The following is a 19,495-nucleotide window of genomic DNA, read 5'->3' on the forward strand; positions in this document are numbered from 1 at the left end:
ATATATTTTATTAAGACTATGGTAGGATATTTTGACTTGCTTCTAAATTTTGTATTGTACTCAGCATTTCTGAAATATAAATGAGATACTCGACTGAGTATAAAACACTGAATTCAGGTCAGAAGTGAGTGCGTTGTGACCACAGGAACCGAGGAGATGGCTCCAGTAAATTGCTCCTGTGCAAGCATGGATTTGAGTCCTCGATACCCACGTTTAAAGCTGGGCGTTGTGATCGCACACTTGTAATCCCAGCACTGGGAAGGTAGAGACGGCTTGCTGGCTAACCAGTCTATCCCAGATGGGTGAGCTGCCGGCTCAGAGAGAGACCTTGTCTCAAAAATAGAGAGCAACTGAAGAAGACACGTGTCATTGACCTCTGGCCTCCACATGTATGCACCCACTCTACACCAGACAGACAGACAGACAGACAGACAGACACACACACACACACACACACACACACACACACACGTTAATATCTGACCTGGTTCTGCCTCTCCAGGTGGCCAAATAGATGTTCCTTATGATGTCAGTGAAATTTCTCTCCTTACCTGCTGAGAAGTTGATCTGTTTTTATAGAGTTTGGGTAAACCCCATTCAAGAGAAGACAGTGCAGGATATTTATTTATTTATTTATTTATTTATTTATTTATTTATTTTTTTTTTTGGCTTTTTGAGACAGGGTTTCTCTGTGTAGCTTTGCACCTTTCCTGGATCTTGCTCTGTAGACCAGGCTGGCCTCAAACTCACAGAGATCCGCCTGCCTCTGCCTTCCGAGTGCTGGGATTAAAGGCGTGTGCCACCACTGCCCGGCAGGATATTTACTTTTAGTTGTCTTTGATTATATAGGTTATCTTTTATTGAAAATTTGGAATGATACAGAAAATTGTTTGTACGTGGATGGTGTATATTGTATGTGTGTAATGCATGCATGAGTGTGCAGGTGTGCATTCCTATGCATGCATAAGCAGAGGCTTATGACAGGTATCAACCTCTCACTTTCTGCCTCCTTGCCTTGAGGCAGCATCTCTCAGGAAGTAGAAGCTCACAGTTTTTGCTTTGGCTGGCTGGCCGGCCAATGAGATTGCAGGACTTATCTATCTCTACCCATCCCTAACCCCAGTGCTGAGGTTTCTAGGCTTGTGCAACCATGCATGGATTTTTACACATGTCCTGTGGTTTTGAATTTAGTTCTTCATGCCTGCAGAGCAAGCACCCTTATCTACTGAGCTGTCTCCCTAGCCCCACTGTACCTTACTATTTGAGGCAGGATCTCATACTGAACCTGGAGATTACCTTTTTGGCTAGCCTGGCTGGTCAACAAACTTCTGGTACCCACTTCATCCCAATCCCTAGAGCTGGGGTGACAGATGCATATTATTGCACCTGGTTTTACTTAGGTGCTAGCAACCTGAACTCAGGTCTTCGTGGTTGCATGGTTGAGCACTGTACCCACCAAGCCATCTTCCCCGTAGCTGTTGTTTAATTTTTTTGGGTAAATTACACAAGACGTGTCAAATGGATATGAAACATTTTGCAATATGGGATTATTGTTAAAAAAGAAATAAAGCTCTCACCTCAAAGAGGATAAGAGTAAGTTTATTCTGAAGCCAAATATTAGGGACTGTGGCCCAAGAACACAGATTCAGGTTACTCTAGTTTCTGTGTTCCAGTGTGATGACAGCTTGGTGAATGAAGTCTTTATAATAATAACAGGAAAAAGAAATTCATAAATCGACATCTTTCAAATACATTGATAGGTATCTCAGAGAGGCAATTAAGGTAAAATGGAGAGATCTCAATTAGTGGAAACTAGGGTTCTGTGTACATCCTAAAGAATTCTTAAGGGTTAAAAGATGTTGTGTAAGTCAGAAGTGGTGGCACACACCTTTAATCTCAGTACTTGGAAGGTAGAGGCAGTTGTAGCTGAGTTCAAGGCCACCCTGGTCTACAAAACAAGTTCTAGGGTAGCCAAAGTTATACATAAAAACTCTTTCTCTCAAAACAAAACAAAACAAAGATTTTAAGTCACAAAGAGAAGAAGATAATAAATGGCTATCTAGGGGCTAAAGATGCCCTAAGATATTCTGGCTCTAGGCTATGGTGTCCTCTTTTCTTCACATCCTTGAGTTCTCATTGATTCCACATTGCTGTTTTGTTCAGGAACTTTTGCCACAGAATCTGCTGCAGGTTCATGGCTGGACAATATGAAGTATTTATAAATTTAGTGGAGATAACCTGTTGTTATATTCTTATCTAAAAGCCTTGTCTTTGTTTCTAACTTACCGTAATATTTGTCTATGAAGACAAAAATTTAAAAAAACCTGTTCTTTGAGACTTCCATACATGTATTTTGATGTTTATCCCTCACCTTTCTGCCTAACTCCTCATGTCCTTTTTCTAAAAAGATTTTTTTTTTAATATCAAAAAAAGTTTACAGAGTGAATTTTCTTTAGAATTTCTCCAGCTGTAAAAGTTTGTTGTGTGACCTTTCCCTGGGGAGACAAACAAATGTCTGTTTACCCCAGATAGGACACCAATGACAGACCAAAGTAATGATTCTTCCTAAGTCTAGTTTGACAAATGAGTTAGTTTAATTGGAGCTGCTTAGAGGAACATGAGCCAAGGGTTCCCTACCAGATTATGGGCAGCCTATAACCATCATCTATCCCACTGAAGCATGAATATGTTTATCCCTGCCATCATTAGTATCCTTAGGAAGGAACAAGGTTCCACAGACCTGTCCCCAGAATGTTAATTGCCTATCTTATGCAAGCCTGGGCTATGCAGTCATAGATGCTTAGTGTTCAAGAGCACAGCAACTGTGTCATGCCCAGATAACATTCCACAGTAAAGTTTTTCTGAGCAGTGAAGAGCTCTTGCTTGTTTTTACACATGCATTTTCCTATGGTTGTTGAATAAGTAATTGCCCTTCCGGTTCTGTGTGTGCCACTGATGCAGCATGGTCTTTGAATTCTGCACACATAAACAGCTCTGGTGAGCTGACCCTGAGAACATGAGTGTGGGAGATCTGGTCTTACCCCTCATCTGCCATAAGGTAGCATGGGTGAGGGAGAGATCCCCCCCCCCCCCACACACACACACAACGCCCCTGGCAGGTGGGCTAGATGGGCCTTCCTGCGGTCATGAGAACAGGAGAGCTATTTCTGACCCTCACCAGCTGTAGAACTCAGGAGAGTGACCCTTGCACCTCACCAGCACAACACAGTAGAGCTGGCCTAGGTAGTGTAGGTGTGGATGAGCTGGCCCTGAGGGTGTGAAGGTAGGAGAGCTAGACCCTGCCCCTTGCTCCTTGCTCTCTAGGGTGAAATAGCCAGGGCAATGCTGGAGAGCTCACCTTGGTGGTGAGGATGGGGGAGAGCTGGCAGGCTGACCAACCCTGCAACCACCTAGACCCAGAACCAGGTCTCTGAGTTGGTCCACCCCACATCCACCTTATCTGCTGGAGCATGTGAATGGGCAGGTTCTGCATATCCAAAGCTGTAGGATCTTTAGGACACAGGGCAACAACAGGATATCCAAGAGGAGTCCCATTGTGGGCCCAGTATCATTGGTGTAGCAGAGGCCTCAAACCAGATTCTTTGCAAGGAATACTTGCAAGTAAAGATATATATACTAAAGGGTAAACTGTGACTCACTGTCACACTACAGCTTCCACATCCAGATTTCTTTTCCTTTCCTTTCCTTTCCTTTCCTTTTTCCCCCTTTTTCCCTTTCCTTTCCTTTCCTTTCATTTTTTTAGGGAGCAGCGGTGGGGGGGGATAAGGAGGGTGGGTGGGGAGAGGAAGTTGCAAGGGTAGAGGGTGAATATGAAGAAATGGGGAGGTGAATGGGATCAAGATGCATGATGTGAAAGCCATAAAGAATAAATAAAAAGTTAAAAGCTCTGCTCTGTGGGTGGGTTTTTCTTCATGTTGGAGGCTTGCCCCTGACAGTTCCCCTTCATCTGTGCAGGTGTTAGATGGTGCTGACAGCCAGTATTTAGGCATGCAGATAGGACAGTCACAGGAGGAGGACGAGGAGGAGGAGGCTTCGGGTGTTCTTCCCAGTGAAGTCTCGGATGTCTTCAGAAACTCTTCTCTGGGTAAGTCACTTGATATGATGGACATGTTTTCAGCCTTGGACATCTTTCTCTTTACTTCCAAGAAGAAACTCTTCAGTGTCATTATTTTTTTTTGAGCTGTTAAATGGCAGCCGAAAATGATAATTTAGGTATAATCAGACTGATTTAAATCCTATCCCTTCGTGTTATCTTTGTATACTTACACACACATTTTGATTGAAAACTTGTCACTTTCTCATGATTTCTATTTTTAAAGCCCTTCAACAGGCACACTTATTGGAGAGAGTGGGTCATAGCAGGCAACCTTCTGACGGCAGTATAGATAAGTTTGTATCAAGAGATGAAGTTGCTGAAGCGCGGGACCCAGAAAGCAAGGTGAGCTATGTAGGCAGGAGCTGGCTTGTGTGTGAGGGTTGGAATTTCCCTGGCTTCTGCTGTCCTCATTTGTTCCTATCCCAGCTGTGGGCTTATTTCTTTTCCCTGGAAACCCTGGACACTCCCAGGCCTCTTTCTTTTTTTCCCTCTCCAGGGGTCCCCATGTTCTTAACAGGTGCCTCAGTTCTACTTCCTGAGAGTACCCCCTGCAGCTGTAGCCTGTGCTGAGCCTTTCTCTGCCTAAGAATCCTGTATCGTTTCTTTGAGGCTTGTGCAGAGCTTTGCAGCAGTTTTTGGTTTTGTTTACTCAACTGTTGAAAACATCTCTCTGTGTTGTTTGTTTTATATTCACACTACTGTATTTACAGTGAACTTTAAATTCCTTGAAGTCAGGAATGCATTTTGTTATTTCATCCCAAATGGTATCCTTTGAGAGTGCCCTCTAGTTTTCTGTTATATCCTTCCAACCTTTGGGCTTTTCTGGCTTTTTCCTTTGCTGTGTCTTTTTGTTTGTGTGTTTGTGTTTTGAGACAGGTTCTTACTATATAGCTTTGGCTGGCCTGGAACTCATAGTATCTTCTACATTTCCAGTACCCACTTGTGGCTTGCCAATGTGAAGAACATTTCCTGGATGCTGTGTTTTAACATCTTCCTGCCAAGTGCACCTGCTTCATACTAAGCTTGTCTCTTGCCACAGCCCTGTGGCCCAGTGTTCTAGGGTTCCTACTGTGTTCTTTTTGAGATCAGGCCTGGAGGTGGCTAAGTATGGGCATCTCTGTCCTTAGCACCCTGGTGTAGTTCTTTTTGTTGACTGAACTAGTGAATCAAATGTTTACTTCTCTGTTCTAGCCTTGCCGAATCAAAGGTGACATAGGACAGCCTAATGATGATGATTCTGCTCCTCTGGTCCATTGTGTCCGCCTTTTATCTGCTTCCTTTTTGTTAACTGGGGAAAAGAAAGGTAAGCACACAGAGTCGCTGCAGAGTCAGGGGATGCTCGGGTTTTGATGTCAGTTAGGTGGTCTGTTGGCACCTTGTTATTGGGTAAGCTTTACTTTCCATTAGCTGGTGAGAGGAGGAGGAAATGAGAGGGTGGCTTTTGTTTCTTGGAAAAGGCTAAAGGGGCCTGGGTGGTTCCTTTGCAGCACTGGTTCCAGACAGAGATGTGAGGGTCAGTGTGAAAGCCCTGGCCCTCAGCTGTATTGGTGCAGCCGTGGCCCTTCATCCAGAATCTTTCTTCAGCAAACTGTATAAAGTACCTCTTGACACCATGGAAAGTGCTGGTATGTTGAAAGTTTACTTCTTTCTCCAAGTTAATCAGTACTTAAGCTGTCTCACAGTGTTGCCTTCTTTTGTCTTAGGGCAGTGAATGTTTCTAGTTAACTTGTGTGTTCCAGCTGTGTTGGAGTTCTCCAGATGTGCACATGTTCTTAGTCTCATGGCTCCCTTAGATGCTATGTGTGTAGTGGAAGCACTTAAGTCATAAAGTAGAAATCTAGGAATGTAAGAGTCACTTATACATGTAGTGGATTTTTTCTTAAATCACAGGCTGCATTGCTAAATTGCTCTGTGTCACATCCACCAGGGTCAGAAATCCACATTCAGACTAAGACTGTCCAGGAAAGCACCATACCCTGTCTCCCATTGGACACAGTTGTTCTGAAACAGAAAGTATCTTCTACCGTCTTTCTTTGAGTGACAGGGCAAACCAGTGTTATTGTGTTTAGAATTAACAAATATATACTAGATTGATTGTTTCTAATCTTTATTTTCAAATGAAATCTTGGAAGTTTTTTTTATTATTTTTTAAACTTAATTTTACATACCAACCACGGTTTCCCCTCCCTCCTCTCCTCCCGTTCCTTCCTCCCACTTCCTTTCTAACCCCCCCCCCCCTCCACTCCTCAGAAAAGGTAAAACCTCCTATCCTGGTCCCACTGCTAGGGGCCACACAAACAGACCAAGCTACAGAGCTGTCACCCACATGCAGAGGGCCTAGGTTGGTCCCATGCAGGCTCCTTGGCTGTTGGTCTAGAGTCTGTGGACTCCCACGAGCTCAGGTCAGCTGTCTCTGTGGGTTTCCCAGTGATGATCTTCTCCCCCCCCCCCCCTTGCTTATATAATCCCTCTTCCCTCTCTTCAACTGGACTCTCAGAGCTTGGCCCCATGCTTGGCTGTAGATCTCTGCATCTGCTTCCATCAGTTAGGATGAAGGGTCTATGATGAGAGGGTCTTCACCAATCTGATTACAGAGAAGGCCAGTTCAGATATCCTCTCCACTATTGCTAGGAGTCTTAGCTGGGGTCATCCTTGTGGATTCCTGGGATTTTCCCTGACAACATGTTTCTCCCTAACCCCGTGATGGCCCCCTCTATCAAGATATCCTTCGTTGCTTTCCCTCTCCGACCCTCCTCTAGCTTGACCACCCCAAACCCTCATGTTCCCATCCCCTATCCCCTCCCCTCTAACCTGCCTCCTAGCCCCCAGTTTACCCAGAAGATCTCATCTATTTCCACTTCTCAGAGTGACTCATGCATCCCTCTTAGGGTCCTCCTTATTTCCTAGCTTCTCTCGAGCTCTGGTTATCCTTTGCATTACATCTACACCAACTTACGAGTGGGTACATACCGTGTTTGTCTTTCTGGGTCTGGATTACCTCACTCAGGATGATTTTTTTTCTAGTTCTATCCATTTGCCTGCAGGTTTCATGATGTCCTTGCTTTTTACTTCTGAGTAATACTCCATTGTGTAAATGTATTACATTTTCTTTATCCATTCTTTAGTTGAGGGACATCTAGGTTGTTTCTAGGTTCTGGCTGTTATGAATAATGCTGTGATGAACATAGTTGAGCAAGTGTCCTTGTGGTATGATTGAGCATCCCTTGGGTATATGCCCAAGAGTGGTATCACTGGATCTTGAGGTAGATTGATTCCCAATTTTCTGGATATCTGGTTTTATCTAACAAACTGGAATTACAACATAGAAATTCTGATGTGTTGAGATAATTGCAGTGTGATGAATCTAGAACCTTTAAACCCCAAACATCTTTTACTACTTAGGATATTATAGTCAAGTTCTTTGCAGATGTAAAATGCTCTCTTTTCTTCCTTTTCTGAGAATGAAGCTTTATTTGTAGTATAAATTTGTTGGTAGAGAAGGTACAGATTGGGCCATTTGTGTCCACAGAGGAACAGTATGTCTCTGACATCTTGAACTACATCGATCATGGAGACCCACAGGTCCGAGGAGCTACTGCCATTCTCTGTGGGACCCTCATCTACTCCATCCTCAGCAGGTCCCGGCTCCGTGTTGGTGACTGGCTGGGCACCATTAGAACCCTCACAGGTAACAGACAGTCTGCCCTGGTGTCTTTTCTGGGTATTGCTCCCTGTTTATACTTCTACAGGGACATTTCTTGCTCATTCTTCTGCTTAGGAAATACATTTTCTCTGGTGGACTGCATTCCTTTGCTGCAGAAAACTTTGAAGGATGAATCTTCTGTTACTTGCAAGTTGGCTTGTACAGCTGTGAGGGTGAGTATAATGTTTTATCTAAACTGTTCTTTGGTTTAATGAGCTTGCTATTGGAATAGTTAATTTTGAAGCTGATAAGTCACATTTCCATAACTTGTAAACAATAATTTTCAGGGATCTACCACTTAACTTTTAAAAAATATTGCCATAATATTAAAATTTAATAAATAAACTTTTAGTTTTAATTCTTAGAATTTGAAACATTCTTTCTTCTAAAGGAAATGTTTAGAAATGTATCTTGCTATTTTCAAATATAAAATTTATTGAATTTTTAAAAATATGTCTTAAGATTGTAGTCTGTTGGGCTGGAGAGATGGCTCAGTGGTTAAGAGCACCGACTGCTCTTCCAGAGGTCCTGAGTTCCCAGCAACCACATGGTGGCTCACAACCATCTGTAATGAGATCTGGTGCCCTCTTCTAGCCTTCAGGGACACATGCAGGCAGAATACTGTATACATAATAAATAAATCTTTAAAAAAAAAAAAAGATTGTAGACAGTTGAGCTGCAATGGAATTATGGGTATTATTTAACTGGCCTTGTGCTTTGTCTTTTATTAAAAGAGCCTTGGCTCCTCAAATGGGAGTAATGTGGAACATTCCTGTCAGCTGGCTCATAAGTCACAGTTGGCCATAGCAGAAAGTTTAACCAGAGAAAAATCAAAACAAAAACACAGTGGTTAGATCTAGGAAGGAGAATATTTTCCCTTTTTAAAATTTAATAACCTCAAAGTAATGTTTTTCTGGTTCAATTTTAGTTTTTAATGCGTGTGAGAGAGAGAGAGAGAGAGAGAGAGAGAGAGAGAGAGAGAGAGAGAGAGAGAGAGTTTGTGTATGTAAGTACAATAGTCACAGAGGACAGAAGAGGACACTGGATCCCCTGGAAATGAAATTTTGGGTTGTTATAAGCCACCTGATGTTGATACTGGGAACCAAACTCAGGTCCTCCCAAAGAGCAGTAAGCACTTTTAACCAGTGAGCCATCTTTCCAGCCCCCAGCTCCTCTGTTTTGTTTTTTTTTTTTAAGTTGTTTCAGTCAGTTGTATCTTTTGAGCAGAGGAGGTATGCTGATAGCACAGATGCTATGCTGGTAGGTAGACCATGTGTGTTATCAATGTATAGCATAATTGCAGGTTAATGCCCTTAGACTCTGAGACCACAGGGGAAATAGCAGTACAAGACCCACTTTGTTTCCTTGTACATCAGAAGAACCCAGTAACATCAGGGTACTCCTTGATCTAGGTCTCTTGTCCTTATGCTGGGCCTGAGACTTCTTTTCATATGGTGGTAGGACTGTGTTGCATTCTCTTTCTTGTAAATTGATGATTAGTGTTTCTGAGATTGTGGCTTAGGAGTCAAGGGAGGCAGGGAAACACAATTATGTGTAATGGGCACATTGACTTTTAAACTTAAACTTAGTAAGATAAAGATGTACCTGGAGTGCTTTTGGGAACCTGTAGCAATCTTGTTGCTGCTTAAAAATAGAACAGGACAAAACAGGTGCATGTATAGAGTGCTGTCTTAAGATGAGATGTCTGATCCTAATGCCTTCTGCCTTGGGCTGGGTTTCTCAGCACTGTGTCCTGAGTCTTTGCAGCAGCAGCTACAGTGACTTGGGATTACAACTGCTCATTGATGTGTTGCCTCTGAAGAACAGCTCCTACTGGTTGGTAAGGACTGAGCTGCTGGAAACCCTTGCAGAGATTGACTTCAGGTAAGGGGACCGAGTTCATATTCAGAAGTCCAAATTAAGAACTGAAAGTCTTGAAGTCTCTGTAGTTGGCATGGCTGTTGTGTGTACTGCATGTTAGGATCATCTGCGGTTTGGGGAGAGAACATCTGGTTGTTCACAGTGCTTTTTGTTGAACTCTGAATTTGGAAATTTTTATGTTGGAAGAGGAATAGATTTTTCTGCTTGTCTTGATTTTCTAGATGGTAGGAATTAAAAATTATATGATTTAGTTTTATTATTTTTAATTATGTATAAACATGTATGTTTTTGGGCATATGTGTATGTTCACATGAGTGCAAGCAAGTGCCTGAGAAGGCCAGAGGCATGACATCCCCTGGAGCAGAGTTAAATAGATGGTTCTCTAAGCCTCCTGACTTGGTTATTGAGGACTGAACTCTAGTTTTCTGGAAGAGCAGAAAGTATTCTTAATTGCTGTGCCATTTTTCTAGCTCCCTTGATTTTTTTTTTTTTTTTTTTTTTGGAAACCTTGTTTCAAACTTTCAAAAAAACCTACCAGCTTTTTTTACAAAAATGTACTTACCTTTACTTAGATTTAAGGGAAATAGCCAAATAGTAATTTATTACAATTTTAAAAATCAATCTGAGGGGTTGGGGGCGTAGATGCTTGTGGTACAAGCAGGACTTGAGTTTGATACCAGCACCCATGTAAAAGCAGGTGTGGTTATTCTAGCACTGGAGAAGTGGAGACAGGTTGAGTCCCTGGGCCTTACTGGTCAGCCATCTCGCCTAGTTGAGTAGGCAAGCTCTAGGTTTAGGGAGAGACTCAGGCTCAAAAAACAAGGAGGCTTTTCTCCAAGAGGGCACTGAATTAAAGAAGAAAACTCCTGTGCCCGCCCCCCCCCAGCCCCCAAGCTGAAGCCAAGGTAAAGACAGTGAAAGTCCAGAAGGCACTGTGGAAGGTGTCTATCTACACATCACCCACCTGCCCCTTGGGCAGCCCAGATCCCTTCTTTACAAGAACACTCCCGGGAGAAACAAGCGTGACTGCTCCACCATAATCTAGTTCCTCCCAACCACTGAGTCAGCCATGAAGAAACTAGAAGGCAACTGTGTTTATTGTGGTTGTCAAGGCCAACAAACACCAGATCAACAGGCTGTAAACAAACTATGATATCGATGTGGCCAAAGTCAATACCCTTATCAGGCCTGATGGAAAGAAGGTTTATGTTCAACTGCTTCCTAATGCTTTGGATGCTAACAAAATTGAGATGATCTAAATTGAGCCCAATTGGCTAATTTTAAATACACATTTTTTTAAAAACCATTTAACGCCCCCCCCCCCAAAAAAAAAACCTTAAAACCAACAAGGTCGATGACTCCTGAGAAACATCTGAGTGACCACTGGAGACACACATACCACTCACCCACCTCCTACAAACAAAAATGCCCCCAAATGTGACATGTTATGTCTTTCATTTCCTAAGAGTATGTTTTGGTTAGAGATGTTTTAACAGTTTCTCTTAGAAGGGAAATGTACCTTTATTATTCGGACTTCTGTGTGTGTTGTTACTGTTTGGTTGTTTGGTTTTTGTCTGCATGTATGTATGTGTACCACATACATGAAGTGCCATGGAATCCAGAAAAACAGGGAACTGGAACCCTTGGAACTGGAGTTACGAACAGCTGTGAGCTGTCGTGGCTTCTGGGAATCAAACTCTGGTCCTCTGGAAGAGCACCCAGTGCCCTTATCCATGGAGCCATCTCTCCAGCTTGTTTGATTGGTTTTTAAAGCTACTGTACACCCCGTGGGTTATTGTATCCCATCCTTAGAATATCTCTGAAGGATTATTCTGTCGCTGCAATTAGGACTGTGGAATGGGGCACACAGCTGTCACTTGGGTGGGAGTCACAGTGTGCTTGCCCTCTCTGTGTTTGAGCTCATTCATGGAACACTTTTGAAGAAGTAGGTATGTATTTTGATGTAAGGCTTTTTATCCAGTACTCACTTACTTAGTCAGGAATTTATAGAAGATCGTGAATCAATCTAAGTACATTTGAGCTGTCTCTGAGAGACTTACAGGACACTGTGGTTAGCTACTTTCATGTTTAGCTGCCTGAGGGCTGTAGGCCAGCACTGTGTTTGCTAAATGAATGACATCACTGTTGAATATGCTCTTTTGTTAGGCTGGTGAGTTTTTTGGAGGCAAAAGCAGAAAGTTTACACCGAGGGGCTCATCATTATACAGGGGTAAGCAGTTCATTTTGTGAGACTGTGGCCCTGTCTTCTGGAAAGTGTCTTCGCAGGGTTCCCCAGTGGCGTGAAGTCTTGCTGAATGCCTGTGTTGTGTTATGTGTTTAACTCTTTATGTCATGAGAGTCATCCTGAGTTCTTCCTGACTAGCTTTCCAGAATACCTTCCTTATCTAGCTGGATTTGCTGGCCCATGCCTTTAATCCCAGCACTTAGGAGACAGAGGCAGGTGGATCTCTGTGAGTTCAGTGCCATCTTGATCTAAATAATGAGTTTCAGACTGGCCAAAGCCACATAGTAAGACCATATGTCAAAAAATATCGAGACTTCCCCAATCAAAAGAACAACAATAGCAAACTCCAAAATCCCTTATTTACATAAAATTCAATTGATTATAGAAATTAAGCTTATTTTTATTTTCTGTCTTTCTAAAGTTTTTAAAATTGCAAGAACGAGTGCTTAATAATGTGGTCATTTATTTGCTTGGAGATGAAGACCCCAGGGTGCGACATGTTGCTGCAGCATCGCTAACAAGGTGTTTACCAGTATTTATTCCTTTACTCTTTTGGTTGAAATATACTGTACAAGAATGGGAAAGGTAGATGGAATCAAAAGGCTGTAGGGAGTATGCTTTGATGGTTTTGACTAATTTTAGTTCCTTTTAATTATTTAAAAGTGCTTACTAAAGTGATAAAGTGAAAAAGCAAAGCACTAGTCTTCTATTGCTTTCATTGTCGAAATTTGGAGTGTAGAGACCACTAAGAAGAAAAGTGAGTTCTGCTTATTTCTGCTTCCTGGATGTAATTGCTGTCTGCAGTTCTGGCTGCTGTGGTGGGCAAAGGTTTGGGTTAGCCCTCTGGGGAAAGGTGTGGTGATGGGTGAATTTCATGCACCTTCTGTGTAGATCAGCTCTCCTTTCACGGCAGGCTTGTCCCAAAGCTGTTCTACAAATGTGACCAAGGACAGGCTGATCCAGTAGTGGCTGTAGCAAGAGATCAAAGCAGTGTTCACCTGAAACTCCTCATGCATGAGACACAGCCGCCATCGCACTTCTCTGTCAGCACCATAACCAGGTATACTGCCCGCAGCACCTTGACTTGTCAGCAAAGTGTGCCTCTCATGATGCCTGCTTTCTGTTCTCTTTTCTTCAAACCACACACAGCCTTTAGAGGAGGAGGCCATCATTCATTAACAGGGTATTTGTTTGATACCCTGATTTGCCGAAGCCCCCTGTGGTTAAGATCCACCTTAGTCACACAACAGTGATGTCCTCAGTCTTGCAATGAGTTTGTTAAGTTCTTTCTTTATATTATCAGTCGTGTTTCTGTTTGTGACTGTCACATGCTGTCTGGAAAATTTTCACTTTTTTAGTGTCCCTGCTAATGCATGGGTGGGCTGACACCAGGGGTCAGACTGCTATGTGCTGTGATGGTTCTCAGGCCTGCATTATTGGAGCATGAGCAGGGTGCATGGGCCACATAACCTGTCCTGCCTGGCTGGTAGGTTGGCAGAGTAGGAAGGCTCCAGAGAATGAACAGGTTTCATCAGAAAAGATCAAAGAAGATTGTAGTAGCAGTAGAAGACATGCTTGGAGCTCTTGTCTTTTAAATTCTCTTGCAAGGCTGGATTTACAGGATGATAACCTTCTTGTTTTTCCTGATTTGAAACAATAAACAAAAAACTTGACCAAATGACTTCCAAGCTCACATGATAATTTGATATTTTTTTTTCTAAATTTGGAACTCAGCTCATCAAGTTTTAAAGTCATTACTTCTTAGAGGACTGTCACCTTTTCTCATGGAAAAACCAACTTGAGAATTAAACAAACAAAACAAAAACCACAACCAGCCAAACAAAAAACAGCTAGCAGCACACTATAAAGGAAGTGTAGAAAGTGTGAGGCATCTGGTGAGGGAGATGTCATGAACACATTTACTCCAGTCTTTCTGAACTAGTCTACGACTGAGCCATACCCCAGCCTCATTTTCAGCCTCTGTTTTATTTTAAAGTCAGTATTGCTTCACTTTCTCCTGGACTTTAACTATGAACTTTTAAATGCCATTTGACAAATACATGCTGTACATTCTCTGTCTTTTTCTTGCTAGAATCTATAGAGGTTATAGTTTACTGCCAAGTCTAACAGATGTCACCATGGAAAACAACCTCTCCAGAGTTGTTGCTGCAGTTTCTCATGAGCTCATTACCTCAACTACACGGGCGCTCACAGTAAGTCTTAAGGAGACTGCCTTGATGGCTTTTATGGCCACAGTGGGATGGTCCTGTGTGAAGGTCCTTTTCTTGAGGTGCTTGGTAAGGAAATGTACTTCTTTCAACAGTCCAAAATAATACATACTCATTGTAAACTAATTCATTCTACTTTGAAAGTCATCAGATAAAAACTCTAAACGGGCCATCCGGATGTGTCAGTGGGTAAAGGCTGTTGGTTCTGAGCCCGATAACCTGAATTTGATCCCTAGCACCCACACAGTGAAGGGAGAGAATGGACTCCCACTATCCTCTAAAAGTTAGAGACACCACAGTCTGAGCTAGTAACGTACCAGAAGTTTGGAATACCTCTAGTCTAATTGACTCTGACTTGATAACTTAGACTAAAGGAATAGTATAGCATAAAAATGCCAGTTTAGTTTTTGTTTTAAGTCACGATGAAGCTGGAAAAGAACTAATATCTAAGAACTATTACTTTCCAATTACAGTAAATAATGTAGAATGATATGTTAGACACATGTTGACATGCTGCTTTGGAGAATTTAACAATATGGTGAAATATAACCTGAGTTTTAGTGTTGAATGAGAAAAGGTAGAGTAAAAACTCTTGGCAATGTAGTTTGATACCAGGTTAGAGAAGTAATATTATATACGTATAGTCTTTACAAACCCCGAAAAAGGACAAGCAGAGAATTGCCAGGATGATTTTTAGGATTGTGGTTAACTTTCATTTTCTTATTTGTATTTTTCAAGTACTGGTAAATTTCCTAAAATAATCAAGTGTGACTTTTATAATCAGAAAGAGGAATATTATGTAGAAGTCATGGTTCCTGAAAAGAGCTTTTTGTTTATGTGATGGAAGAGATACTTGGATGTTGTAGAAAGTCACACAGTTGAGATTCGGCTGTCTTGCTAACTAAATGCCTTTCGAATCTAAATTTGTTTAAGATATCATAAATTTCATTTTAATTGTGATTTGCACGTATCAAGCACTTCTGTGGTCTGGAGATTTATGTTAGCTTGAGCTCAGGTCTTGAGGGAGGAAGGAAGAAACTCAGGGAGACTGAGCACAGGACAAGAGTTCCTGGCAGGAGCTGCTGGCTGCCCTTCTCAGCATTGTAACAGTAGTTTTGCTAACAGGTGTGGCCAGCTTTGTTGTTTAAAGCATGTATGTGTCCGGTGGTGGGAGAGCTAGCTACCCTGTAGTTACTGACAGATCTCAGTTTTCATTTCATTTCATTTGTGTATAGGTCTAAGAGGCTTAATTCAGTACACCTTTGGTGGTGTTTGGGTGTGATTTTTCCATTCCTTTCTCCTGCAGTTTGGATGTTGTGAAGCCTTGTGTCTTCTTTCAGCAGCCTTTCCAGTTTGCACTTGGAGTTTAGGTTGGCATTGTGGGTATGTATATTCCTCAGTGTGCAGTCAACCACCCACACAGCGCAAGCACAGCTGCTGGGACTCCCCCCACCTTTTCCTACTCTGATCCCCTCCTCTAACCCTCCCCTCCCTTCTCTTTTCTTCTTTTCCCTTCCCTTCCCCTCCCTTCCCTTCTCCTTCTTTTCCTTTTATGTTGAGTCTTTTTGGCTTTGTTCGAAAAGTGTCTGATGGAATGCTTGTTTCTGCTATATGAGGTGTGTGGAATGAATGAAGGAACTGTTGGACACTGAAGCGGTTGTGACTAAGGAATGCCAGGTGCTCGTGAGCATCTTTTGGGTCTGAGGGTGTGATCTGTGGATTCATTTAAGGAATTTTCATATGCGGATAAAGACTTTCTAATCAGTTTGGTTCTTTCTAAAATTACTAGGTAATAAAAGTCAGTTATGACGTAGCATCCAGAATTATGATTAGCTACAAAGGTGTGCTTTAGGAAGCAGTATACATGTACTGTGTTTCCCTACAAAAGAATTCCCCCAATAGATAGTCTACTGCCAGCTAAGGATTGTTTAGAATCTTCTCAGCATTAGTGAGTAAGCCTTCATTTGTGTGCTGACAACAGAGAAACTTTGGGGCTTCCCGTCACATCTGGAAGGAAATCTGCAGATTTCTTCTGAGTGACAGTATGTAGCAAACTTAACAGTCGCTTGAAGTGATTGCTTTATGACCCAGAGTGATTGCTTCTGTTCTTTCCATGAATTCTGACTGAACAATTACAGGTCCAGTCATTGTTCCTGCAGTAGACTTAACTTTTGAGCAACTTTGACATTGGAATACAATCTGCTAAGTCAAAAAGGGAAAAAAGTTAAAAGCTTATAAGAATGAGCATTCTAGGTCCCTCAATGAAATCTACTGCACGGTTTTGTTTCTCAAATGACTTTCATGGAGTCATGATTTACAGGAAGGGTGTCAGTTGGTTAGCAGTTTTAAAATGATAGTGGCTCACCTCTCAGCACTGGGTAAGCAGAGGCAGGATGATTGACATAGTTTGCAGACCAGCATAGGCTACATAGTGTTCCAGGCCATGGGAACTACATAAGTGAGAGTGAGACCCTGTCTTAAGAAACCCAGACCACACCAACAAACAAGGTAAAATGGATGTCTCTTGGCATACTTTCTTCATGTAGACACTAGAGAGCAAGACTCTGTGTCTGAAACTGTGTTTGACTTTGGAAATGTCTACTTCCAGAGTGCCCCCACTGAGTGCCTCTGATGAGTCCAGGAAGAGCTGCACTGTTGGGATGGCCTCCATGATTCTCACCTTGCTTTCATCAGCTTGGTTCCCATTGGATCTCTCAGCCCACCAGGATGCCTTGATTTTGGCTGGAAACTTGCTTGCAGGTACTGATAACAAGCAGAGACAGGCTCTCAGACTTAGCTCTGATTTGCTTATGAGGGGTACACAGGTTACAAGAACGTGAGGGTTATTTTAGGGGGGCGGTTTAATCCAGAATTTAGATGGTGTCTGTTTAAGTGAATGTGTATGAGGGGAGCTGTTAGATGCTGAGTATTTTTAAAGCAGACTAACACCTCAATTTTACTGTGGGTAAACTCATTTGAGTTTTGTTTTCTGCGTGCCTTGTACCAGGCAGTAGCTTGGTCTGGGGACTAAAACAGAAGAGCTATATTTCCAAGTGGCTGTGGATTGGCCAGGGACAGGAGCAGCAGAGCAGCTGTGTATGCTCTTCTTTGGTCAGATTTATAGGTTGATAGAAAAATATCAGGTGAAGTATTATGTTTGGAGAGATCTGGAGAACTGAAAAATTATATAATAGTAAAGGATATGAGTTACTGTGGCTAGCACATGAGGACGGGGGGAGAATGGAGAATGTGACCAGCCAGGTCAGAAACCATTGAATCTACTTGGGGATAAAGTACCATTTCTCACCGAGAAACATTGACTTGTTCTGTTTGTCACTGGTGTGTTTTATGGAAGGGACTAGATGGATTTGGGTTCTAGAAAGATTTTTCAGCTGACTTGAATTTGGCTTGGAATTTGTAGGTCTAGGGTATTTATGTTGAAGCTATGGCGAAAGACTGAACCATGAGTGCAATTTTGGGAGTAGAGCAAAGGGGGTGGAGAGAGCATAATGGAGGCAGCATCTTCAGTCCTGAACTCCAGCTGTATCTCACTTGTGGGGAATCACACCCACAGCTGGAGGATAGTAATGACTTCTTTGGAAAATTGGAGTTTGGAGGGCAAATAGCACTTTTATGTGAGTTTGAGACATCTCTTTAGATACAGAAGTCCAGCAGTATGTTAGCACAGATCAGTATAAGAAACTTAAGCCAGAACTGCTTCCCATCCCACATTGGAGGTGGAGTAATGTGTGTGCCTGTGTCACAGCCAGTGCCCCCAAATCTCTGAGAAGTTCATGGACCTCTGAAGAAGAAGCCAATTCAGCAGCCACCAGACAGGAGGAAGTTTGGCCTGCTCTGGGGGACCGGACACTAGTCCCCATGGTGGAACAGCTTTTCTCCCACCTGCTGAAGGTGATCAATATCTGTGCTCATGTCTTGGATGATGTGACTCCTGGACCAGCAATCAAGGTAACTTCTTCTTGGGGCATCCATTATCATCTGTGTAATGACTGGGCTTCCTGAACATCATATTAGTATCTGTTCCTTTATTTCTTTTTCTTTTTCTTTTTTTTTTTTTTTTTTTTTTAGAGCTGAGGATTGAACCCAGGACCTTGTGCTTGCTAGGCAAGTGCTCTACCACTGAGCTAAATTCCCAACCCCTATTTCTTGTTGTTAGTGAAGAAAATAGCTTATTCAGACATTGTATGTAATATAAAAAATAGTTATTTTGTATTCTTCTGTGGCTTCAGCCATAAAACTCAGAAGTGATACTCTCCCTTAATCTCCCAGTTTCCTTCACTTGCTTCCTTTTCCTCATCACTATAAGCCTTTGAAGAGTCAGCCTACCAGCCAGTCCTTCCTTCTGCTCAGGCACTGACTTTGGGCATCTCTGGCAGGACTGTTTCCCCCGACTTGAGCCATCCATCCATTCTTTTTATTATACATACAGTGTTCTGCCTGCATGTGTCCTTGCAGGCCAGAAGAGGGCGCCAGATCTCATTACAGGTGGTTGTGAGCCACCATGTGGTTGCTGGGAACTGAACTCAGGACCCCTGGAAGAGTAGCCAGTGCTCCTAAGCCATCCTGGAGCCATCTCTCCAGCCCCCAGCCATCCCTTCTTTAACTCTGCTCTATCTAGTTTCTGGTACCACCCTTCAGAGTGCTTCCTGCCATGGTCATTCATTTCAGTTTTACAGATGCTCTGACAGCCTTCCTCCTCTTCTCTGGGCTACTTTATATGCCAAGTGATAGGGCTTCTTGTTTTGTTCTTGTGTCTCTTCCAACATCCAACTGCCTGGTTCAGTATTTCCTGTTCACTGTTAAAGGTACCCTCCTGTGGGTCATTCACTTTCTTACTACTCTGGGACTCTGCCATAGAGGGAACTTTCCATGTCCACACCATCTAGACATTAGTCACTGACCACATGTGGCCCTTGTGTTCTTGAAATGTGGCTAGTGTGACTTGAGAACTGAGCTGACTGAACAGCCTGTTATTGAAGAGGCAGCTGGGGAGTCAGGCTGCTGGTGTGCCCAGTGTCTGTTGGGCTTCAGCTGTGCCAGGCTGCAGCCCAGTGTGCCTGCTAGCCTGGCGATGCTTCTGAGAGAAGCCCTGGCCTTCTTATCGGCTTCCCTCTTTTTTTTTTTGAGCTGAGGATCGAACCCAGGGCAAGCGCTCTACCACTAAGCTAAATCCCCAACAGCTTCGCTCTTCTCTCCCCTCACGTCATGGTGGAAACTGGAGCCACCATAGCATTATTTTAAGTCACTCTTCTTTGTTTTTCCTATTAAATACTTTGTTTTAAAATCTACATAAGGCTGGA

General features: G+C 42.7%; 1 protein-coding gene across 1 annotated transcript in view; it reads left to right on the forward strand.

Moving 5' to 3' along the window:
• Htt (huntingtin) overlaps window positions 1-19,495 on the forward strand; it is a 140,844-nt gene that overhangs the window by 45,693 nt on the left and 75,656 nt on the right. Inside the window, exons 13-26 of the mRNA XM_036201098.1 lie at window positions 3,976-4,105; window positions 4,341-4,459; window positions 5,309-5,420; window positions 5,605-5,742; window positions 7,647-7,805; window positions 7,896-7,993; window positions 9,565-9,704; window positions 11,868-11,931; window positions 12,368-12,468; window positions 12,860-13,006; window positions 14,039-14,159; window positions 15,481-15,557; window positions 16,783-16,934; window positions 17,941-18,143. Coding sequence (XP_036056991.1) covers window positions 3,976-4,105; window positions 4,341-4,459; window positions 5,309-5,420; window positions 5,605-5,742; window positions 7,647-7,805; window positions 7,896-7,993; window positions 9,565-9,704; window positions 11,868-11,931; window positions 12,368-12,468; window positions 12,860-13,006; window positions 14,039-14,159; window positions 15,481-15,557; window positions 16,783-16,934; window positions 17,941-18,143 — 1,761 coding nt within the window. The remainder of the gene's footprint in view (window positions 1-3,975; window positions 4,106-4,340; window positions 4,460-5,308; window positions 5,421-5,604; window positions 5,743-7,646; window positions 7,806-7,895; window positions 7,994-9,564; window positions 9,705-11,867; window positions 11,932-12,367; window positions 12,469-12,859; window positions 13,007-14,038; window positions 14,160-15,480; window positions 15,558-16,782; window positions 16,935-17,940; window positions 18,144-19,495) is intronic.

The sequence above is a fragment of the Onychomys torridus genome, chromosome 10, assembly GCF_903995425.1.
Source record: "Onychomys torridus chromosome 10, mOncTor1.1, whole genome shotgun sequence".
Taxonomy (NCBI): domain Eukaryota; kingdom Metazoa; phylum Chordata; class Mammalia; order Rodentia; family Cricetidae; genus Onychomys; species Onychomys torridus.